The following is a 26,013-nucleotide window of genomic DNA, read 5'->3' on the forward strand; positions in this document are numbered from 1 at the left end:
GAGTGAATTAGCCCAAAATCTCAAAATTGACCACTGCATGAAAAATCGATGCCTTGTCTCGCCTTAAAAAAGTTTAAATAGAGAGAAAAATTCATTTGGGAACTGCAAGATAAAGTCGTACTGGGTCTGTATGGGTTAAACAGAAACCAGAAATCTTCAATCCAATTTAATTTATATATAAAGTACATTAAAAAAAACACACAGTCGACTAATACATAAAAGACATAAAACACAGCGCAAACAGATCACGACGACACACTCGGCGGCAATTTACGACTGGATCGGAACAAATTGTTTAACAAAGTCGGGCAAAATTGGAATAATACAACAAAGCACCTGTGGGATTTGACACCAAAAACGTATAGTATAATTTAAGGCTCTGCGGGATTAAGGTTAAATGACTCCTTCATCTTTCCTGCAGGGGGGCGATTTCCGAGGAGTGCGAAGTCGGGGCAGACGGCGGGGGGTCGTGGAGTACAAAAATGGAGCATTTCAAGCCTGGAAAGACTTCAGGGAAAAACTTAAGAGGATTGTGGAGAGTAAATACTTCAACAGAGGCATCATGATCGCCATCCTCGTCAATACGCTCAGCATGGGTATAGAGTACCACGAGCAGGTAAGAGGCACATACGTCTGTTCCAGTGTTTTCACGGGTGCGTAGGGGTGAATAATAGATTTGTGATGGGTGAAACGGGACGCTGGCTTTTTTGTTTTTTTTTCCCGCACAACACACATAGCAGGCATTGTCACACACTCGGCCGTATTATGTTTCGAGTTTATCCTGTGTGGCCAACATCTGGGAAGTATCGGCTAATAGTACAGCTCTTTCTCTTCTCACATACGCTGACAAATGTGTACGGTTGCAAGTACACGTCCACACACAGCAAAGCAAACGGATAAAAAAACTCAAAGGGAAGGCTCTATTATAAAAAAAAAAAAAAAAAAAGGAGCACATTCTCTCTTTGTGGTTTGCCATCCATTCCCTCTTTTCCTCTTTCGTCTCCTCCAATCCAATTCCCTCTCCGGGGGATATTATGAGTGTGTGTGCGTTTCTATCTTTGTGGTATAAACATAAGGAGTGACTGGAAGAGTCATGGCCTTATTGGGCCAATTACACACACACACACACACACACTGAGACTGAAGTGTTATGTAAGAGTTCCTCCTCCCTTCAGTACTCATCATCCCCCTTATGTGACACCTAGCCAAACTTTACGAGACTATGAGCGTATACATGTTTGTGAAGAGGTGTGTGGATGTGGGAGGCATAGTGCAGACAGTGTGAGAGAAACAGGAAAAGAGGAAAAAAAAAGAGATTGAGAGACAGAGGGAGTGATAGAAGTGCTTTAAACTGCAATGCATGGCTACGCATTCGAGAATACCTTTTAGGTTTTTAGGCATGTGGGACTGTTGTTCTGGATCAGAAATATGTTCATAGGCAACAAAAAGCATCGGATCTAAAGTGTTTAATAATGTTTTAACCACTGATCCTATGAATACATTTAAATAATTTGGGTAAAATGCAGATTTTCAGGTTTTTTGTGGTAAGATGTGTCTTTTTTTGTTGATCCACCAGTTAAAACAATGTAGTTTGACAAATGATACTTGTTTTTATGTTCAAATAATGATATGTTTTGCTGAAAAACATCACTCTTTCCTCTGTTTTCGGTTTTGATATAATGAACTGAGCTTTTAAATGAGCTTTGAATGAGCTTTTATGAACGTTTACATCAGAGGTGTCCAATCCTGGTCCTCGAGAGCTACTATCCTCCATGTTTTAAATGTTTCCCTCTTCGTTATCAGGCTTCTGCAGAGCTAGATGATAGGCTTATCATTTGAATCAGGCGTGTTGGAAGAGGGATACATCTAATGTGCAGGATAACATGCAGGATAGTAGATCTCAAGGACCAGCAGTGGACACCCCTGATCTACACGGTCAGTAAATTAACCCATAAAGACCCAAACAGTGACAAATGGCTACAACCATCTACTGATCTAAAATGTTTAATAATTTCTTAACCACTAATCCTAACAATACATGTAAATAATTGGTGTAAAATACAGTTTAGCTTTTCATGGTCATCAGATATGACCCATTTGGATGTTCAGAGGCTTCATAGTGAACGTGGAAACACCGTCATCTTCTACAACATTGATTCACCAGTAAAACCCATGGAATTTAAGACATGACAGTGAATGGAGATGCTTGTTTTTACATTCACTTATTGATATATTTGCTGAAAAAGTCATATTTTTCTTCAATTTTCTCTGCGTTTGATACAATAACCCTCAACTTTAATCAGAGGTTTTATGGACATCTACACGATCAGTAAATCAAATATTGGAAAATACCTGATTATCACTTAAAAACACAAAATAATGAGCATAATATTATAAGAAATGGTGATAAATTACTTAAGAAAGATGAAATATGGAGACAAATTAATTTGGGTACTGCCTCCGAAGTAGCACTGGGTCTTTATGGGTTAAGAAGGACATTTTACTACTTCATTCATACTGAACTCATAAAGACCCAAACATCCACCATCAACCAAAATCATCTACTGATTCACTAATCCTATCAATACATGTAAATAATTGGTGTAAAATGCAGTTTATCTTTTCATGGTCATCAGATATGAGCCATTTGGACGTTCAGAGGCTTCATAGTGAACGTAGAAACACCATCATCTTTTACAACATTGATTCACCAGTAAAACCCATGGAATTTAAGACATGACAGTGAATGGAGATGCTTGTTTTTACATTCACTTATTGATATATTTGCTGAAAAAGTCATATTTTTCTTCAATTTTCTCTGCGTTTGATACAATAACCCTCAACTTTAATCAGAGGTTTTATGGACATCTACACGATCAGTAAATCAAATATTGGAAAATACCTGATTATCACTTAAAAACACAAAATAATGAGCATAATATTATAAGAAATGGTGATAAATTACTTAAGAAAGATGAAATATGGAGACAAATTAATTTGGGTACTGCCTCCGAAGTAGCACTGGGTCTTTATGGGTTAAGAAGGACATTTTACTACTTCATTCATACTCAACTCATAAAGACCCAAACATCCACCATCAACCAAAATCATCTACTGATTCACTAATCCTATCAATACATGTAAATAATTGGTGTAAAATGCAGTTTATCTTTTCATGGTCATCAGATATGAGCCATTTGGACGTTCAGAGGCTTCATAGTGAACGTGGAAACACATCATCTTTTACAACATTGATTCACCAGTAAAACCCATGGAATTTAAGACATGACAGTGAATGGAGATGCTTTTTTTTTACATTCAGTTATTGATATATTTGCTGAAAAAGTCACATTTTTCTTCAGTTTTCTCTTTTTGATGTAATAACCCTCAACTTTAATCAGAGCTTTTATGAACATCTACACGATCAGTAAATCAAATCTTGGAAAATACCTGATTATCACTTAAAAACACAAAATAATGAGCATAATATTATAAGAAATGGTGATAAATAACTTAAGAAAGATGAAATATGAAGAAAAATTAATTTGGGAACTGCCTCCGAAGTAGCACTGGGTCTTTATGGGTTAAGAAGGACATTACAAATCACAAACATTTACCATGTTAGAATTTTGATTTACTACTTCATTCTTACTTAACTCATAAAGACCCAAACATCCACCGTCGACCAAAATCATCTACTGATCCACTAATCCTATCAATACATGTAAATAATTGGTGTAAAATGCAGTTTATCTTTTCATGGTCATCAAATATGACTCATTTGGACGTTCAGAGGCTTCATAGTGAACGTGGAAACACCATCATCTTCTACAACATTGATTCACCAGTAAAACCCATGGAATTTAAGACATGACAGTGAATGGAGATGCTTTTTTTTTACATTCAGTTATTGATATATTTGCTGAAAAAGTCACATTTTTCTTCAGTTTTCTCTGTTTTTGACAAAACCCTCAACTTTAATCTGAGCTTTTATAAAAATCTACACAAGTAAATTAAATATTGGAAAATAGCTGATTTTTACTGAAAAAAAAAACAAAATTACAGAAGGAGCCTCAATTCAGTATATCATGCTTCTTTATGTTTTATTTCTAATGCAAAATTTCTCACTCACCACTGCATTCTCTGTGATTTAGTGGGATGGACATCATTAACCATCCGTAGCCAAAAACACTGGTTTATGTTCATCTATAAAGCTCTGCTGGGTAAACTCCCAAAATACCTCAGTAATCTTCTTTCTGTTAGCTCTAGTAGTTTCCATCTATGTTCCTCTAAGTCACAAGTGTCAAACATGTGGCCCGGGAGCCAAATCCAGCCCACCAAAAGGTCCAGTCTGGCCCTTTGGATGAAGTTATGAAATGCAAAAATTACACTGAAGAAATTAACAATCAAGGATGTTAAAATAATTTTAGCTCAATTCAATCTAAAGCAGATCAGACCAGTAAAACACTATCATAATAACCTATAAATAATGAAAACTGCAAATTTTCCTCTTTGTTTTAGTATAAAAAAAAGTCAAATTACACAAAAATGTTTACATTTACAGACTAGCCTTTTACAAAAAATGTGAATAACCTGAACAAAAATGAACAACCTGAAATCTCTTAAGAGAAGAATGTGGAATTTCACCAATATTCTGTCTGTTATTAAATGTTTTGTGTATTTGTAGATCCATTGTGATCTGTAAGTTGTGATGCACATGTATAAATGATAAACTAAGGCGTAATATTGTTAAAATTGCACTTATTTTTATTAAGAATTTTCAGGTTGTTCATATTTGCTCATGTTATGTTCAAGTACAGTTCGTTGATGTAAACATTTTCATTATGAAATTTTACTTTTTTTATTCAAAAACATAGAGAAAACTTTGGAGTTGACATTATTTCTAATTTCTTATCCTATTATTTATATTATTTTGCTGGTTCGGCCCACTTCAGATCAAATTTAGCTGAATGTGGCCCTTGAACTAAAATGAGTTTGACACCCCTGCTCTAAGTGTTTGCTTTTGACCATTTCCTGAGTTCTGAAAATACCTGATTCACACTGAAAAACTGCAAAACACAGAGGATAATATTATAATAAATGGAGATAAATCACTTGAGAAAGGTTAAATCAAGAGAAAAATTTATTTGGGAACTGCCACAAAAGTAGCACTGGGTCTTTATGGGTTAAATATTGGAAAATACCTTATTTTCACTGAAAAATGCAGAGGATAATGTTATGATTACACTGGGTTACAAAAAAATGTTTTTTGCAAGTTGTCTAGGTTTTTTCAACTGAATTAGGACCATTTTGCGCCGCTAAATCCAAAAATGACATCTGTTTTTCTCAATCAGGTCAGGTTTTTTTCGCTAATTTGATTTTAAACTAGAAGCACTCGGAGAGCGCAGACCTCCGCCAAGGCGGATCAGTGCCCCCCCCCCGTGGGCCCCCCCACGCCAAGGAGGTTATGTTTTTGCCAGGGTTTGTTTGTTTGTTTGTCTGTCTGTCTGTCTGTCTGTCCGTTAGTGTGCAACATTACTCAAAAAGTTATGGACAGATTTTGATGAAATTTTCTGGGTTTGTTGGAAATGGGCTCCCCCGTGGGCCCCCCCACCCCTGATCACCACCAAAATTTAATCATTTCTTCCTTATCCCATTTCCAACAAACCCTGAAAATTTCATCCAAATCTGTCCATAACTTTTTGAGTTATGTTGCACACTAACGGACAGACAAACAAACAAACAGACAAACAAACAAACCCTGGCAAAAACATAACCTCCTTGGCGGAGGTAAAAAACATTAATCATAAATTGGCAAAAGTAAAATCTTCAGAACTCATTTATTGCAAGAAATATGAAATAATTTTATATCATATGATGTGAAAATGCCCATAAATCTAAGCAAAAATGTTAAAAAGCCAATATATAGCATAGTTCAGAAAGTTGACCTGATTGAGCAAAATTAATGTGATTTTTGGATTCAGCACACCAAAATTATCCTAAATCAGCTCAAAAAACTTAAACAATAAATTTGTTGTTGACCAGTGTAATCGGTGGTAGATCGTGTAAGAAAGGTAATGTACAGAAATCACCACTAGATCTTTCGGTGTTAAGTTCCACAAGTGATGTACAATAGCATGGATGATAAACTGTAAGTATCACATTGGGAACCAATACACATGGCAGATTTGGAGTCTTTGGGACTTCATCATGAAGGGTTTAAGACCGAGTGACTCTGTAAGTGATTTCCTGCGTTGACATGCTAATGAGGACGCTGCTGTGAGTCTTAAATGCATGATTTATGCATTTTAGACTCACAGACACAGACACAGTGTTACGTTTAACTTTATCCCATTATTTCTCTACGCATTTTGCAGGATTGTTTATTAAGGCCGAATCTCTATCCTCTTCTGCTTGTAAAGCTGTGTGCTATACGCAGGTCAATATCTCTGTTTTGGTTTTGTTTCTCATCCTCCAGGGCAAAGTCAAATGAAAAGTTGTATTCATGTATCAACACAGTTTGCGATTGTGATGCATCACCTGATCTTTCAGACGAAACGATTCTAGCATTAAGCAGAATGCTCATTTGGGTTTACATAATAACAGTATTGACATGTGGCTAAGTACCGCTTCTTATTTGTGAAATTGCTCCGTCACTAATGATCATGGTGCTCTTCAGCCGCCCCCTATAAAAGAATCCCCCTGGGGAAACACTCCCAATCCAAGGGCACCTTGATGGGGTTTATTACTGTTGGTAGAAATCTTTCCTTTTAGTCTTCCTCTCCTACTTTTTTCTTACTGGTCCAATTAAACAGTATTTTTCTAACCCGTCACCTATAGCAGCCCCTGAACTGTTTGGATCAGGAGTCAGAATCCACTCTGCTGACTTAGGTTCTTTTGCATCCGACATCAAAACATAACATCTGAGAAGACATTCAACTTTCAGTGTATCATTACCGAATCGAGCCAATTTCAGCTCATTGACTTTGATGCACTTCAACCCTTCAGGTCAGACTTTGCCTTTATTAGCATATCAAAACCTCAAGTAGAGCCATATTTTATTTTTGGATATATATACAGGGTGGGGAAGCGAAATTTGCAATGAACATTTAGTTGTTTTTTCTCAACAGGCACTACGTCAATTGTTTTGAAACCAAACATACAGGGGTTGGACAAAATAATGGAAACACCTTAAAAAATCAACAAAATATAATTTAATATGGTGTAGGTCCGCCTTTTGCGGCAATTACAGCCTCAATTCTCCGAGGTATTGATTCATACAACTTGTGAATTGTTTCCAAAGGAATTTTAAGCCATTCTTCAGTTAGAATACCCTCCAACTCTTTTAGAGACGATGGCGGTGGAAATCGACGTCTTACTTGAATCTGTAAAACTGACCATAAATGCTCGATAATGTTGAGGTCTGGGGACTGTGCCGGCCATACGAGACGCTCAACTTCATTAGAATGTTCCTCATGCCATTCTTTAACAATTCTAGCTGTATGGATTGGGGCATTATCATCTTGAGGTGAAGGTGTTTCCATTATTTTGTCCAACCCCTGTATATTGGTGTCATAATCATACCTAACACTATTATCCATACCTTTTCAGAAACTTTTGCCCATATGAGTAATCAGGAAAGCAAACGTCAAAGAGTGTGTGATTTGCTGAATGCACTCGTCACACCAAAAGGAGATTTCAAAAATAGTTGGAGTGTCCATAAAGACTGTTTATAATGTAAAGAAGAGAATGACTATGAGCAAAACTATTACGAGAAAGTCTGGAAGATACTATTAAAGAAGAATGGGAGAAGTTGTCACCCGAATATTTGAGGAACACTTGCGCAAGTTTCAGGAAGCGTGTGAAGGGAGTTATTGAGAAAGAAGGAGGACACATAGAATAAAAACATTTTCTATGATGTCAATTTTCTTGCGGCAAATAAATTCTCATGACTTTCAATAAACTAATTGGTCATACACTGTCTTTCAATCCCTGCCTCAAAATATTGTACATTTTGCTTCCCCACCCTGTAAAGTGTTGATGACAGATAACACATTATGTTGAAGTAGCTGCCTATAGTTATACAGCATGAGCACAATGAGTCACAAAGGTCATGAAAATGCCACTAATCACCTGTTAAATCTGAAGTATGTGCATGTGTTTCTAGTCATGGTTGCACTTAACCCTTTATCAGGGAAGTGACTATTTTTGGTAATTTCCGCATGCATTTTACCTTTATTTAACCAGGAAGTCTCATTGAGATTAGAAATTTGTTTTGCAAGGGAGACCTGGCCAAGGTAGCAGCAAAAAAAGTCTAAAAAAAAAATCGAGTGGTGTGAGGTCTGGTGAACTTGCCAAACAGGTGGATTGGATGGAGGGGTTTTGTTGAATACCCTCTGCATTCACCAGACCTTTTTTTTATGGAAATACCTAAAAGACAAAGTCTACGCCACAGGTGTCAAACATGCGGCCACTCTCAAGTGGGTCAGACCAGTAAAATACTATCATAATAATCTATAAATACTCACAACTCCAAATTTCTCTCTTTGTAAATCAAAATATTTTCATGTATTTACCCTAAAACAAAGTATAATTTTACAAAAAATGTGAATAAGCTGAAATATTTTAAGATAAGTAAGTACAATTTTAACGATCTTCTGTCTGTTATCAAATGTTTTGTGTGTTTGTAGATCCACTGTGATCTGTAAGTTATAATGAACATGTGGAAATGATAAAACTGAAGCAGAACATTATTAGAATTACACTTATTTTTTCAGTTTGTTCATGTTATTCACATTGTTTGAAAGGATAGTTTGTAGATGCAAACATTTTCATTGTTTAATTTTACTTTTTTCACAATAAAACAGAGAAAAATTTGGAGTTGCATTATTTATATATTATTATGTTATTATTTCACTGGTTCGGCCCACTTCAGATCAAATTTAGCTGAATGTGGCCCCTGAACTAAAATGAGTTTGACACCCCTGGTCTACGCTATGAGACCTGCAATAATCGCTGAATTGAGAGCAGCCATTGAACGTGAATGCACGCAAATACCAAGGGAATTGTTTGGTGATGTGTGCGATTCCATTGCTTGCCGTTGTCAGCAGTGTCTGGACCAGAACGGACATCAGTTTGAGAACAGGCGGTGACAAAACAATAAAATGATGTTTGTAAATTCTGTTACATTTTGAAAATTAAATGAATTTTAATAAACACCTAGTTTACAATTATTTTAAGTGTGTATACATTTTTTCGGGACACCCTATATATCAGCTAAAACTTACTTAGGGGGTCAAATGAGTGGCCATTTTTGTCAGAAAAAAAAAAAAAAGTTGTAAGAAATGCATAGAACTGTGTTGAAATAATGCTAATACATTTGTGCACAGACTACTGATATTATTTGACAGTGGAAGCTATATTTTCAGAAATATTGGATTTTGAATAGCACGTGTATGTGAAAACTTTTGCTGGTGGACGGACGTGACATTACCCATGATGATCTGGTCAGTACCAGTACTTTATTAGAAATAAACTTATATACTTACTATTGCTAATTCTCCTCTTATTCATAAATGTTAGTATTGTGGATCTAAAACAATAACAGCTGACACAAAAACACAAAATGTGGCAGTGGACGGATGTGACATGGTTCTTACAGATCCCATCATACTGATGCTCGGCAGCCATGTCACCGTTTACACTAATGATCCCTGTGCAAAAACTAGGATCAGAATTTATTGTATAGTTTATCATCATACTAAAGAGTAAATAACAATATAGAATTGTTATTTCTTTATAAAAATGCTTATTATTAGAAAACTTCATTTAAAAAGTGACGTGTGACATTCTTCATGTATGTATTGGTGTAACATAAGCAGGATGGATCAGCACCATACTCCATATTGAACCTGTAAAAATAAAACATGTGATATGTAGGATATAATCTTGTAAGAAAAATTGGGGAATCTAAAAGAATAGAATATTTGTTTTTCAGGTAAATTCAGTTCAAATATAACTTGGCCATTTGTGACATGAAAATATAGCATTAATTGTGATGAAATTAGACATTTTTGAGCTGAAAACATAGTTCATATGACCATCAACATGTTGCAACAGAACTGAAATCCTGTAAATTTGCAGAACTTGCATTTACCAACACAAAGTTCCTTTGGGGATTCACTTATAGTGATTTCTTATGCACAAAGACAGAAATAAGACCTCTAAGGAAATTTTTGCCAATATATACAGGGTGTGGAAGCAAAATTTACAATGAACATTTAGTTGTTTTTTCTCAGCAGGCACTACGTCAATTGTTTTGAAACCAAACATATATTGATGTCATAATCATACCTAACACTATTATCCATACCTTTTCAGAAACTTTTGCCCATATGAGTAATCAGGAAAGCAAACGTCAAAGAGTGTGTGATTTGCTGAATGCACTCGTCACACCAAAGGAGATTTCAAAAATAGTTGGAGTGTCCGTAAAGACTGTTTATAATGTAAAGAAGAGAATGACTATGAGCAAAACTATTACAAGAAAGTCTGGAAGATACTATTAAAGAAGAATGGGAGAAGTTGTCACCTGAATATTTGAGGAACACTTGTGCAAGTTCCAGGAAGCGTGTGAAGGCAGTTATTGAGAAAGAAGGAGGACACATAGAATAAAAACATTTTCTTTTATGTAAATTTTCTTGTGGCAAATAAATTCTCATGACTTTCAATAAACTAATTGGTCATACACTGTCTTTCAATCCCTGCCTCAAAATATTGTAAATTTTGCTTCCCCACCCTGTATATATAAAAAAAAAAAAAACAAGAAATATGCATGTAATGTGAAAGAAACATGTATTTTAGAACATTAGAACATCACTTTTAGAATATTAGACCAACATAAGTGCTGATCCAGACCCCTGTCCACATCCACATTCTCCCTTTGAACATCATTCCTTACATTAGTACCATTACTTCATGGTACCTAACAAAGCAGGTACACTCACTGTTCATGCAGAGGTGGACCTTACAGACCCTGTAGACCACATTGGACCTGAGATTGTTGACTCACTGTCCTCATTGTAACCGCTGCTATCACTGTCTTGTAATGTGTGCAGAAATGACCAAAAATAGTCACTTGCCCAATAAAGGGTTAAGAATTCACACAGTTATTGTATTTATTATAGAAAATGAGACAAAATGACAAAGTGCTAACATGTTCCTTATAATAAAATAGAGAGCCACAAAAACAGATCACTTTGACATTATTTGCGGTTTTGTCTTGTAACGTGTGTGGAAATTACCAAAAATAGTCACTTGCCTGATCACGGGTTAAGATGGAATAACTAGCTTAGAGGTCTTTTTAAGCCTTGCTGAAGTGTTTTAAAGTTTTTATGTGCCGGCTGGTCAGAGCAAACGCCCAGGACACTCAGCAGTCACAGTCGGTATCTTTATTGTCTGTCCAGCTCTGACTCTTTTGTGTAAAAATGGCATCGCTTTCCTCACGGCGCAGGACAAGATGCACTCGGATCCCTTGACATTACTTCAGTGTCCTTTTATTTTTTGCATAAGTGTTTCTTTTTTTTGCAGCTTGTCAACTGGCCCAATTAACTCAATAGCTCATCAGCCCAAAAATAGTAAAAGATAGAAAAACAGAGATGCGGTATGCTGTAGATTATGCAACCATGCGCTGGTCTCTGGGTGTACTCCTCATACATCATCATATGGACACTAGAGACACAGCTGTAGTCGTAGGTCTTTGATTTCCCATCAAAGCTGTAATTTCTGCAGCTGATCACACGCCTGACCCGGATGACTCAGACAGACTTCTACACCCGCTGTTAATAAGGCCTGTAAGGCAACGGATTACGCTAGTTTAAGTAAACACTCATTAAGACAACAGGGTGCTTTTATTTGTATGCACGGCTGGTAGTCATTGTCTGCTGTGTTATTCCAACAAATAACACAATGAAAAAAAAAAAAAAAAGACAAAATAAGTGTAAATTTATAGGATATGGTAATCCAAGCCTCATACAGTGAAATCCAGCGCCATCGGGGACGATAGTTTAGACAAATCCCTGCAGGACGCACTCCTTGTGGACTTCATCTGCAGAGGGAGTGTGTCTGTCATAAAGTTTCACCGTCTGCTTCATTACAGGAGCCTCTATATATGTGTGTGTGTGTGTCTGTGTGTGTTTTTAGGGTGGGGTAAGGTGAGGTGAGGAAGGTGGCTAGTGCTGTGTAGTATGGCGCCCTCTATCTTTGGATGCTGTTATAGCATCAAAGGGAAAATGATGTTAATCACTGTTCGCTTTATTAGGTCAAGATATTACAAGATTTTTTTTTTTTTTTTTTTTTTTTTTTACTTTTTTAAGCAGAACTATTATTTTATTGCATTTTAAAGGTATAAGAAATAACATTTCTACATTACAGAATAGGTTTAAATATCATTTGTTTTATATTTAATACAATTATGACTTTTATTTGTTCTATCTTCTGTGTTTTTAGACACTATTTGTCCTATTACTATGTATCTGTTTTTATCAGTTTTAGTATATCTTGTATTTCAATATATTTTTTACTAGTTTTATTATTTCTTGTATATTTACCTATATCTTTACACAGCACTTTGGGTACTTTATGTTGTTGTAAATCAGGGGTGTCAAACTCATTTTAGTTCAGGGGCCACATTAAGCCAAATTTGATCTGCAGTGGGCCGGACCAGTAAAATAATAACATAATAATATATTAAAAAAATGTCAACTTTCCTCTATATTTTAGAGCAAAAAACATAAAATTATGCAATGAAAAGGTTTACATTTACCAACTATCCTTTAAAACAATGTGAATAACATGTACAAACTGAAATTTCTTAAGAAAACTAAGTGCAATTTTAACAATATTATGTCTCAGTTTATCATTAACACATGTAAATTACAATGTACAGATCACAGTGGATCTACAAATACACAAAACATTTAATAACAGAGAATATTGTTAAAATTCACACTTCAGACATTTCAAAATGTTTACGTTTGTTGAGGTTATTTGTGTTTTTGTGAAAAGTTAGTTTGTTTTAGTGTAAATACAGTAAAATGGCATGAAAATGTTTACATTTACAAAGGGAGAAATTTGGAGTTGTGAGTATTTATAGGTTATTATGACCGTATTTTACTGATCCGACCCACTGGAGATTGAATTGGTCTGTTTGTGGAAGCTGAACTAAAATGATTAATATCTTCAGTGTAATTTTTGCATTTCACAAATTCATCCCAGGGGCCAGACTGGACCGTTTGGCGGGCCGGATTTGCCCCCGGGCCGCATGTTTGACACCTTTGTTGTAAATGTACTATATAAATAAACATGACCTTAACTTAGTTCTTGTATTATTTTATATTACATTTAACCTTTTCTAAGTGATGAATCATCATTATTTTAATATTATCCTCTGTATTTTGCATTTTTCATTATAAGTCATGAATTTTCCTATATTTAATTCACTGATCATGTTAATGTTCATTAAAGCTCAGGGTAAATTCAAAGGTTATTATATGAAAAACAGAGAAAACTGAAGAATAAGTGATTTTTCCAGTAAAATATATCATTAACTGAACTTAAAACAAGTGTCTAAACCCTTACTTTATTCATGAAACTTATTGTTTTATAATTTTTTGGTTCATTTTTATTCATTTACCTTGTTAATTTATTTATTTTTCTTCAGTTTTGTTCAATTTGTGGCTTATTTTGCTAATGTTACTTTTTTTGTTGAATTATTTTTCAGTTGCGTTCATTTTATTGGTTACATTGACTGTTTTTGTTAATTTCATTGCTTATTTCATTCTTTTGTTACTTCATTTTACTTATTTTTTGCATATTTTTTCACATTTATTATTTTGTACATTTTTTATTCACTTAACACATATTTATTTAAACAAGTGTCTCTATCTGCTGTCATTGATCAAACTCCATGGGTTTTACTGGTGATTCAATGTTGTAGAAGATGACGGTGTTTCCATGGTAACCACTGAGCCTCTGAACGTCCAAATGGATCATGAAAAGACGACAAACTCCATTTTACATCGATTATCTCATCATATTTATAGGTTTAGTGCATCAGAAGTTATTAAACATTTTACATCAGTGGATAGTTTTGCTCGACGGTGGATGTTTGGGTCTTTTTGACATCTTGACATCCTGATGGCGGCTGACTCCGGGAAATCCACGGTCTTGGTCCTGCTAGATCTCTCCTCGGCCTTTGACACAGTGGACCATACCATAATGATTGAGAGACTGAGGGACCTGGTAGGGATGTCAGGTCATGTGCTAGACTGGTTCTCCTCTTACCTGACCGGCAGAAGCTTCACTGTGTCAATAAACAACTTCCAATCTGACTCAGCGGATCTACTGTGTGGTGTGCCCCAAGGCTCTGTCCTGGGACCAGTCCTATTCTTACTCTATGTCCTCCCACTTGGCCACATTATCCGACAGTACAGTGATGTCTCCTATCATCTATTCGCGGATGACATCCAGATATACTGCTCCTTTAACTCCTCTGAGCCCCACAAACTGAGTTCCTTAATCAACTGCTTGTCAGAGCTGAAGCAGTGGCTAAATGATAACAGCCTCCAGCTGAACTCCAGCAAAACTTAGACCCTCATCATTGCCCCGGATAGTGCAATCCCAGGGATCAAACATCACCTTGGAGACCTGAGTTCCTCGGTAAAGACAAAACTGAGGAATCTGGGTGTCATCTTTGACCAGGACATGTCTTTAGAATTCTACTCCAAACACCTAGTCAAAAACTGTTTCTTCCACCTACGCAACATCTCCAAACTCAGATCTATGGTGTCCACAAATGAGCTCGAGATGATCGTTCACGCTTTCGTATCTTCTCGCTTAGACTACTGCAACAGCCTGTTTACATGCTTAAACAAGAAGGAGCTGGCCCGTCTACAGTTTGTCCAGAACTCTGCTGCCAGGCTCCTGACCCGCACAAACAGGAGAACCCACATCACTCCCATCCTTAAATCTCTCCACTGGCTCCCTGTTCTATATCGTCTTCATTTCAAAATTCTTGTGCTAACTTTCCGGGCCCTACATGGCCAGGCCCCTGCATACATTGCTTCCCTGATCCAGCCCTACAGCTCGACTCGTAGCTTGAGGTCTTCAGGACAGTACCTGCTGATGGTTCCACGGACCTGTTTTAGCACACGCGGTGACAGGTCTTTTAAAGCTGTGGCACCATGTCTATGGAATGACCTGCCTCTACACCTACGGTCCATGGACTCTGTAGAGAGCTTTAAGAAACACCTCAAAACCCTCCTGTTCAAAAAGGCTTTTTAGTCTCCCACCTGACCCAGGACCACCACAGACTGATTACACTCTATGTATTCATCATAACGTACTCCATGTGTCATCCCCCCCCCCAGTCTCTCTATATCTCTATCGCTCTCTCTTTTCTCCTCCTTTACTCTCTCTCTCTCTCTTTAACCCCAACTGGTCAAGGCAGACAGCCATCCTTCAGGAGTCTGGGTCTGCTCGAGGTTTCTGCCCGTTAAAGGGAAGTTTTTCCTCGCCACTGTCACCAATCACAAGTGTTTGCCCCTGAAGGATTCTGTTGGGTCTCTGTAAACTTAATTTGATTCTGATTTGAATTGATAAAGCACTTTGTGACTCTGTCTGTGAAAAGTGCTCTATAAATAAAATTTACTTTATTTACTTTTTGGGTTAAAATAATGGGCTACGAACAAAAATATTTATAGTGAAAATGGCATTGAGTCAAAAAGCACTTACTTACTTACTTACATATTGAATTCGGGTGTAAAACAATGATGATAAATTTTATTATATATTATAACTTTCTATTATATATTAGAACTTTCTATTGTGATTAATGTAATTGCAGTAAACATATTATTTAATTTTTTAGCAATAATTTTGTTGAAATTGTCATCAATAGAGTTTATTTTTTAGAGTTTATACATATAGTATATACATATAGTTTCAAACAGTAGTTGAGGATATTTCATTCATAAAGAATTTACATGAGTTTTTCGTACATAACCTCACCTGTCTATATGATACCTGAGTCACTGTGGTGTGAACAGCCACTTTAACCCTTTCATGCATGAATTATGAGAACCTGAGTCGAGATTTTTTTCCTGAGTTTTTTTATTCGTCTTTCGGCATGAAAAAACAACGCAATTGAAATTTTTATTTTTTATTTTTTTTAATAAACCTGTTTTTTATGAAGGTCGATTTATTTCTTTATTCCTTTAACTAAAAAAATAAAGAAAGAAAAGTGTTTGAATGCAAAAAAAAAAAAAAAAAAAATTACAATCCAAAAAATTGCATTTGAACACTTTTTTTCTTTGAAGTGCATTTTTTTTTATTGATTTTTTTTTTTTTTATAATGAAAATATTTTTTTGGGTTAAAGTAATACAGAAACAAATCTACCTTCATAATTTTTTGTGAGGTTCCAAAACTGTCCACTCCGCTGGACACCATGTGTTTAATTTATGAATCTCAGAAAGTGATATACAAAATCAAAACATTTTTAATGCAGCTAATTTTATGTTTTCTCACATTTATCATACGCTCAATTTTTATTAGCAATTGATTTACACTCAAACGTGTCACTGCAGATCAGGTTTATCAAGAACAGCAAAGTTAAAGTAATGGTATGAATGTCAGTGTACGGAATGGTGCAAAAGTGTCCACTGTGTTAACTCATATCGAACTAAAACAACAAAACCTATGAATATATTAGAGAACAGATGTAGAATAGCTGTCCACTGTAGTGACCAATATGCATGAAAGGGTTAAAATATTAACAAAATCTATAATTTTTTACTGTTTAGATTGTGATGCTACTAACCGCAGATGTAACATATCACATATTTAAACTTTTTTTTGCAATTTAACCTCATTACAATCCAGTTTTAAAGCTTTTCTAACACCATTTTAACTACAGTAAGAGTATTATAAAGGATCTGACCACACACTGAGGAACCAGACTACTGTGACCCACGGTGAAGGTCCATCCTCCATCACATCAGGGGTCGCGGGGATATTAAATATGAATCTTTTAAGTGTGTTTATTAGTCCAGAATATATCTCGCCTGCCTTTAAAGTCCACAGGCCTTGCTATAAAATGCTATTCTTGTTGATCCCCTCGAAGAACTGTAATTATTTTTAATGAGGCTTCCCAGAGTGTCGAGGAATCATATTCTTACCACAGGCTAAAGGGGTGTTTCACGACGCAACGTGGAGATTTATGGTATTTCTAGTGCATATAGTATAGTTATATTACAGTCTCTTACATGAATGGATGATATGTTTGGAAGAAGAGAAGGGTCGAAGTCGCAACTTTTCACCTCCTCAGCACATTTAGGTCGGCAGTGCATTTGTATTCGAGCCATTTACCATTTACCAGTGCACAAAATTGCTGCATTTTCCATAAAAGACTTGACTGCGTGGTTTATGAGAGGGTCTCAGTTAAATCTTTGCTGGGTCACTGACTGCACTGTGAGGTAAGTGGAGTAGATCAGCAGTGATAGATGGGTGCTGCTGGTCCCATTAGATTGATTGGGCCTGACTGTAGCTCTGAACTTGATTGATAGTGCCTCAGTTCTGGGCACAAAGAGCAGGAGGGTTTTATAACAGGGATAATAAAACGGAGATATTAACTTACTCTTTTCTCTCCGGGTTTGTTTGTTTTGTTTTGTTTTTTCTTTCATCATAATCATCTCTATACTGTCCTTTTCTCCCTTCTTCTCTTCCTTCTTTTCTTCCTTTATCCCTCTCTCCAGCCTGAGGAGTTGACCGACGTGTTAGAAATCAGTAACATCGTTTTCACCAGTATGTTCGTCCTGGAGATGGGCTTCATGTTGCTGGCCTTCGGTTTGTTCGGATACATCAGGAACCCATATAACATCTTCGACAGCATCATCGTTATCATCAGGTAATCTTCACCCTGATCTTTATCCTTAAACTAAAACACAACCAGTGTAATTCCTTACCTTACAATATTACTGTCTTAGAATTGTAATGCGTTACATGACTCCTGTATTACTTTTAGTTACATACAGACTCTCATCATAAATGGAGCATGTGCAGTAGAACCCAACCCCACCCCCAAAGTCAAATAATAACCCTCCCCCAATACAAGAGATACGAGAGCCTTGGGACGCATAAATTTGCGACCCAAAGTACATGTGGATGGATAGCTTTGTAAGTAGCGCTACAGTCTATGACAGAGGTCTCAAACATGCGGCCCGGGGGCCAAATCCGGCCCAAAGGGTCCAGTCTAGCCCGTGGGATGAATTTGTGAAATGCAAAAATTACACTGAAGATATTAATCATTTTAGTTCAGGTTCCACATACACACCAATTTAATCTCAAGTGGGTCGGATCAGTAAAATACTATCATAATAACATATAGGGGTGGCTGTGGCTCAGGTGGTAGAGCGGGTCGTCCAATAACCGAAGGGTTAGCGGTTCAAATCCTGCTCTGTCCTAGGCAGTCCGTTGTGTCCTTGGGCAAGACACTTCACCCTCCCTGCCTCCAGTGCCACCCACACAAGTGTATGAATGTTTGGTGGTGGTCGGAGGGGCCGTAGGCGCAAATTGGCAGCCATGCTTCTGTCAGCCTGCCCCAGGGCAGCTATGGCTACAGATGTAGTTTACCACCACCAGAGTGAGAATGTGAGAGCGAATGAATAATGGGTTAATAATGTAAAGCGCTTTGGGTGTCTAGAAAGGCGCTATATAAATTCAATCCATTATTATTATTATTATATAAATACTCAAAACTCCAAATTTTTCTTTTGTAAATGTCAACATTTTCATTTTTATTTTACTGTATTTACACTAAAACAAACTATCATTTCACAAAAACGAGAGTAACCTGAAGAAATATGAACATTTTGAAATGTCTGAAGTGCAAGTTTACCAAAATTCTGTCTGTTATTAAATGTTTTGTGTATTTGTTGATCCACTGTGATCTGTAAGTTGTAATTTACATGTGTGAATGATAAACTCAGACATCATATTGTTAAAATTGCACTTAGTTTTCTTAAGAAATTTCAGTTTGTTCATGTTATTCACATTGTTTTAAAGCAGGGGTGTCAAACTCATTATCTTTCAGGGGCCACATTCAGCCCAATTTGACCTCCAGTGGGCCGGACCAGTCAAATAATAGCATAATAGCCTATAAATAATGATGACTCCAAATTTTTTATATGCAAAAAATAACATTAAATGATGAAACTATTTCTATCCAAAACAAAAAAGATACGAATAACTGGAAAAAAAATGAAATTTCTGAAGAAAAATAAGTACAATTTTATCAATATTATGCCTCAGCTTATGATTTCTACATGTGCATTACAGATCAGATCTACCAAGGCACAAAACAGGCAGAATAATGTTAAAATTGCACTTATTTTTCTTTAGACATTCCAGGTTGTTCATATTTGTTCAGGTTATTGACATTTTATTGTTAAAGGATATCAGAATTTAATGTTCTTTGCAATAAATCAAAGTGAAAAAATTGGTGTTGCCATTATTTAGAGGCATAATATCATATTATTTTTCTCACATTAAACCAAGAAGAACATTTGGAGTCATTATTTCTAGGTTATTATGCTATTATTTTTGAGTTTGATGCCCTTGACTGTTAATATCTTCAGGGTAATTTTGGCATTTTGTACTTTGTAAATTCATCTTGTGGGCCAGATTGGAATCTTTGGGGGGGCGGTTTTGGCCCCCAGGCCACATGTTTGACACCTGTGTTTTAAAGGATAGTTGGTAGATGTAAACATTTTCATTGCATAATGTAACCTTTTTCGCTCTAAAACATAGAGGAAAGTTTGGAGATGACATAATTTATATATTATTATGTTATTATTTCACGGGTCTGGCCCACTTCAGATCAAATTTGGCTTAATGTGGCCCCTGAACTAAAATGAGTTAGACACCCCTGGTCTACGGTGTTTGAATCCCAGCAGGAACACTTGCATTTTTTCCAACATTTTACATGTTCAAACAGGGGGCGCTGCACCAAGGACACCAGTAGATAAATCCGCAATTGATACAGAATTCTAACTAGTCATAGAAACGTTAACTTACCTTGTCATTGCTGATTACAGGGATGCTAACATGCTAACAAGCGTCTTGAAAGAAGGGTTAGGGTTAGTAATGAGCATATGTCCATGTGGCCACAAGATACAGTTGGTAATGATGTCACAGCTGAGGGCGGGGAAACTCGAGGGGGAACCAACACACCCCTGTCCCCCTGTCCCCCTGTCCCCCTGTCCCCCCGTCCCCCGTCCACTATACTGTAAAAACATAGAATTTAAACTTGTTTTGCTAATGCTAACAAGTTGTTTTTCTTTTTATAAATGACTCAAAATGACATAAAATTAACATCAAAACAGTTGGTGACGGATTAAAAAGTTGCCAATATATTGATCAATCATCTAATTGTTGTTGGTCCAATATGACATGAGGTTCTTTGAGCTTTACACAGAAACAGGTAATAGAAATGTCCTTCAGAGGGCTATATTTTATTTTATGCTTAAAGTACATTTCAGAGCCAGCACTTTAACATGAACAACCTGAAATTTCTTAAGAATAATAAGTGCAATTTCAACAATGTTATACCTCAGTTTATCATTTATACATGTGTGTTCCAATTTACAGATCACAGTGGATGTACAAATACACAAAACATTTAATAACAGGTAGAATATTATTAAAATTATACTTCTTGACATTTCAGGTTGTTCATATTTGTTCAGGTTATTATAATTTTTTTTTTGTGTGTGAAAGGATGGTTTGTAAATGTAAACAATTTCATCAAATTTTTCTTTTTTACACTAAAACAAAGACACAAATTCTGAATTATCATTATTTATAGGTTATTATGATATTATTTTACTGGTCTGACCCATTTCAGATTGAATTGGTCTGTATGTGGAGCCTGAACTAAAATGATTTTGCGTCTTTGATTGTTAATATCGTCAGTGTAATTTTTGCATTTCACAAATTCATCCCACAGCCCAGAATGGACCCTTCGATGAGTCGGTTTTGGCCCATGAGCCGTATGTTTGACACCTGTGCTGTAATCCATTACTTTTGTAACACATTACAACACTGAACACAACCCTCACTAGAACCCGATCCTCAAATGCATCGTTTTTCTCCAGCTTGTCGTTCATTAGTTTCCTCTTCCTCTGCAATGCATCTTTACAATAACTACGTATGATTGACAGGCTCATGACAGATCACAGCGGAACAACTTCACCTGCTGCTGCAGCACAATCCCGAGGTCGTCTAGAACGGAGGTTTTCCGTGTGGCTGTCATTTAGTTTGATAGCGCTCTTATCGGATTAGAGGACCTTTTGATATGTGCGGTTAGGGGAAGTGAAATACCTTCATAGAGCTGCAGGAGAAGGGAAAATCACAGCTAGATCTTGAGAATAGAGCTTTTTCTTCTGCAGCTTTCTGCTCTTTTAAAGATTGATTATAAAAGCAGATGATGCGGTACAAATGACGCTAAAATATCACTGTTAACAGAGCTGCCGTGTGGTCATATTTGAATCTTATTGGTATTCACACTTTCACCCTACCATGAGATCTTTAAAAATACCTGCGATTAGTCGAAATCTTGCACCAAATGTTTGAGTTATACACTGAACATTTCATTTTTAGGCACATTCCTCATTTTATTCCTATTTATACACATCACTAATCACTAAATGAATGCAACAATTACATATTGGGTCCCAGTTGCACATTGTCAAAATCATTTCAATGAGAAACAATACAAATATTGAATTCTAACTTTATGGGCTACAGTGTACAATAACCTGAGAGACAATTATGGGATGTGCCCAATATTGCCCAACAATATTGTCCACTGAAGTTTTAATGACTCCATATTTATTGAAACTACTTTTTTTTTTTTTTTATAACAATCAATCATCATATATTCACCGGACCAATAAATGCATACACTCACTGGCCACTTTATTAGGTACACCTTTTCGGTACCAAGTGTACCAAATAAAGTGGCCAATAAGTGAATATGCTGCTGCTGTAGACCATCTAGTTCAGTGTTCAACGTGTTGGAGTTCAGAGATGCTCTTGTATCCAGCGGTTATTTTAGTTACCGTTGCCTTTTTCTGTCAACTCGACCCACTCTTCAATGCCTCAACAATGTATTTTCACCCAGAGAAGTGCTGCTCACTGGGTATTGTCAGTTTTTCTGGAGAAGAAGATCATTCTCTGTAAACCCTGGAAATATCCTAATGGATCAACAGGTTCTGAAACACTTAGACCAGCCCGTCTCGCATCAACAATCACGCTACAGTCAAAGACACTTAAATCTACTTTCTTCACCATTCTGATGCTCAGATTCAACATCAGCAGATTGTCTTGTTCATTTCTACGTGTCTAAATGTGCCTAAATGTGTGGAGTTATCATATTTGCTTTAACATGCAGTCGAACAGGTGTACCTAATAAAGTGGCCAGTGGGTGTAAATACTCAATTGAAGCTTAAAAGTCCTTATAATATAAATAATATATAATATAAACACCAGAAACCAGCTATCTCTAGACTTTTTGTTGCTCATTAGAATATTTAACCATGTTTTCTTTTTTGTCTTCAGTGTGTGGGAGATAATCGGTCAGTCAGATGGTGGGTTGTCGGTCCTGCGAACGTTTCGTCTGCTGCGGGTTTTGAAGCTGGTTCGCTTTCTACCCGCCCTGAGGAGACAACTGGTGGTGCTGATGAAGACCATGGACAATGTGGCCACGTTCTGCATGCTCCTCATGCTTTTCATCTTCACTTTCAGGTACGCCTCTCTCTCTCTTTCTCTCTCTCTCTCTCTCTCTCTCTCTCTCTCTTTCATCCTCTTGCCTGCAAACATCTGAAACATTGTTTTGCACCTTACATTTTTATGTTAGCACATTACACTTATTATCCAGATTCTACCCTACTGTGCTATATTTGTATTGTATGTGTCATGAATCTATCTATCTATCTATCTATCTATCTATCTATCTATCTATCTATCTATCTATCTATCTATCTATCTATCTATCTATCTATCTATCTATCTATCTATCTATCTATCTATCTATCTATCTATCCATTTACCCATCTGTCTCTTCATCAATCCATCCATCCATTTACCCATCTGTCCATCCATCCATTTACCCGTCTGTCCATCCATCCATCCATCCATCCATCCATCCATCCATCCATTTTCCTGTCTGTCCATCCATTCATCCATCCGTCTATCTACTCGTCCATCCATCCATCCATCCATCCATTTACCTGTTCATCCATCCATCCATCCATCCATCCATCCATCCATCCATCCATCCATCCATCCATTTATTCATTGCTGTTATATTTACATCATCACTCCCTATATACATATGAAGTGTTGTTTCTTCTTTCTTGGCAGTATCCTGGGTATGCATCTGTTCGGCTGTAAATTCGGTCTCCAGATGGAGAATGGAGACACCATCCCTGACCGCAAGAACTTCGACACTTTACTCTGGGCCATTGTCACTGTTTTTCAGGTTAGTGTTTGACTGTGTATTCTATTTTCTGATTGCATTATGTTACTCTCCAAACATTTAATCATTCATTCTATACATTTTCTCCGCCTAATCTGTCTGACACGACTATAACACACTGCATTGTTGAATATATCTGTGCCATCCATATTCAGCTGAACAGCTTTGCATGTTTTTAATAATGAGGATACGGTTGGTGTAGCCCTGCTCATTTGGTTTTGGACTGAGTGACCCATATATTTGGCAAAAAAAATGGCAGATAGACACATCATGTGCATTTGCCATTACATTTTTTATCCCATAATTGGCCACGTGGAGTAGTTGGTCATCACAACGTTAAAATGTCAGCCCAACCAGGCGTGTGCTTTTGTCTGTATGCACATTTGTGTATTTGTGTGTGCATGCGCTTGCCAAACCTGACTGCCAAGTTCTGCTCATTAGTCAAATGCTGTGAAATGAGAAATTCTGCTTATGCACACCCAGTGTCTCACTCGCTACTATCTCTATTTCTCACCCTCCCCTATGTGGAGATATTGTTCAATCTCTCTATCGTCCTCTTTTCTATACTGGTTGTGTCAGCAGAAAGGTAGAACACAGAATGCGCCGGACTGTCTCATAACACACAGTTTTGTGTACTGTAGAAGATAGATGCTGAAGAAGCATTTTATCCGGAACTGTCATGTGAGGGATTCAGCTAAATGTATACTTACTATCAGTGTTGGGAGTAACACGTTACAAAAGTAATGCATTACAGCAGTGGTTCCCAGCCTTTTTTGGCTTGTGACCCCATTTTAACTTCACAACTTTCTGGCGACACCAGACATTCAAAACGGAGACTGTTTTTGCAAAATTAATTTGTTTTTGATCATGTAATAGTTTGCTATACTATGTAGCAAATAAATGTTAATTTTAGATTACATTGAGGCTATATTATGTATATTATTATGGACGGAGGCAGAAGTGAGAATTTTATTTTCCTTGGTCAGGATATGTACAGTCAGTCCATCTTGGATTTACAAGGCTGACAATTAATACTGAACAAACCATAACTAAAACTATGAATTATGAAAGAGCTGCAGCATCTGAAACTGACCACAATGAACATTTGAAAGATTAACAGTACCACAATGCTTCAGTTTCAGCTTCACAGTTCATCATGTCTTTTATGTATTGTGATTGTCTCTCTCAATTCACCATATATTTTTTATTAGTAAGTTTTTAATTTTTTCATCCGCCAAGGAGGTTATGTTTTTGTCAGCGCTGGTTTGTTTGTCTGTCTGTCTGTGTGCAAGATAGCTCAAAAAGTTATGGATGGATTTGGATGAAAATTTCAGGAAATGTTGATACTGGGGGCCCACTGATCTGCCTTGGTGGAGGTCTATGCTCTCCGAGTGCTTTTCTAGAAAAGACAGCGCAGACCTCCGCCAAGGCAGATCAGTGGGCCCTCGTGGCCCCCCCCACCCCACCACCACCCCCGATCACCACCAAAATTTAATCATTTGTTCCTTGTGCCAGTATCAACATTTCCTGAAATTTTCATCCAAATCCGGGGCGCTGATCTGCCTTGGCGGAGGTCTGCGCTCTCCGAGTGCTTCTAGTTATTTGTATTAATTACTAGAAATTTCAGGCAACCCCATTTGAATTCCAGGTGACCCCATGTAGGGTCATGACCCCAAGGCTGAAAAACACTGCATTACAGTAATGGATTACTTTTTGCTATAAGGCAGTAGTGTAAGGCATTACAAATCAATTTTCAGTAATATTTTACTCCGTACATGTTCAATAGCGCTTGCGTTAGAACACACTTTTTGCCCATAATTTATTTGCTCAAATAAAAAAACAAAAAAACAAAATAAAACAAAACTGCAAGACCGTGAGACCTTAAGGAATAGAATGCAGCACATGGACGTCGTATATTCATTACTAACCCTAACCCTGTAAGAAGCTAGTTAGCATGAACCTTGTGATGTTCAAATCCCAGCGGGAACACTTGCATTTTTCATGTTCAAACAGGGGGCGTGGCACCAAGGATGCCCATAGATAAATCCACAATCGATAAAGAATTCTAATTAGTCATAGAAACCTTAGCTTACCTTGCCGTTGCTGATCACAGGGATCATGCTAACTAGCTTCTGTAAAGCAGGGTTAGGGTTAGGTGGACAATCTGCTGTCTTCTGCCGTCTTCACCCATTGGCTGAACATCAACAGGAAATAGAACTTTACTGACACATTGTTGATTCCTTAAGGTCTCACGGTCTTGCTGTTTTGTTTTGTTTTTTTTCATTGAGCAATTAAATTATGGGCAAAAAGTGTGTTGTAACACAAGCGCTATCAAACATTTACCAAGTAAAATAATTCTGAAAATTGATTAGTAATGCTTTACATGACTGTGTAACAACAAAAAGTAATCCATTACTGTAAT

General features: G+C 36.8%; 1 protein-coding gene across 1 annotated transcript in view; it reads left to right on the forward strand.

Moving 5' to 3' along the window:
• cacna1ha (calcium channel, voltage-dependent, T type, alpha 1H subunit a) overlaps window positions 1–26,013 on the forward strand; it is a 351,881-nt gene that overhangs the window by 247,303 nt on the left and 78,565 nt on the right. The window contains exons 11-14 of the mRNA XM_030141355.1: window positions 422–616; window positions 17,809–17,960; window positions 22,673–22,858; window positions 23,477–23,594. Coding sequence (XP_029997215.1) covers window positions 422–616; window positions 17,809–17,960; window positions 22,673–22,858; window positions 23,477–23,594 — 651 coding nt within the window. The remainder of the gene's footprint in view (window positions 1–421; window positions 617–17,808; window positions 17,961–22,672; window positions 22,859–23,476; window positions 23,595–26,013) is intronic.

The sequence above is a fragment of the Sphaeramia orbicularis genome, chromosome 8, assembly GCF_902148855.1.
Source record: "Sphaeramia orbicularis chromosome 8, fSphaOr1.1, whole genome shotgun sequence".
In the NCBI taxonomy this organism is placed as follows: Eukaryota; Metazoa; Chordata; class Actinopteri; order Kurtiformes; family Apogonidae; genus Sphaeramia; species Sphaeramia orbicularis.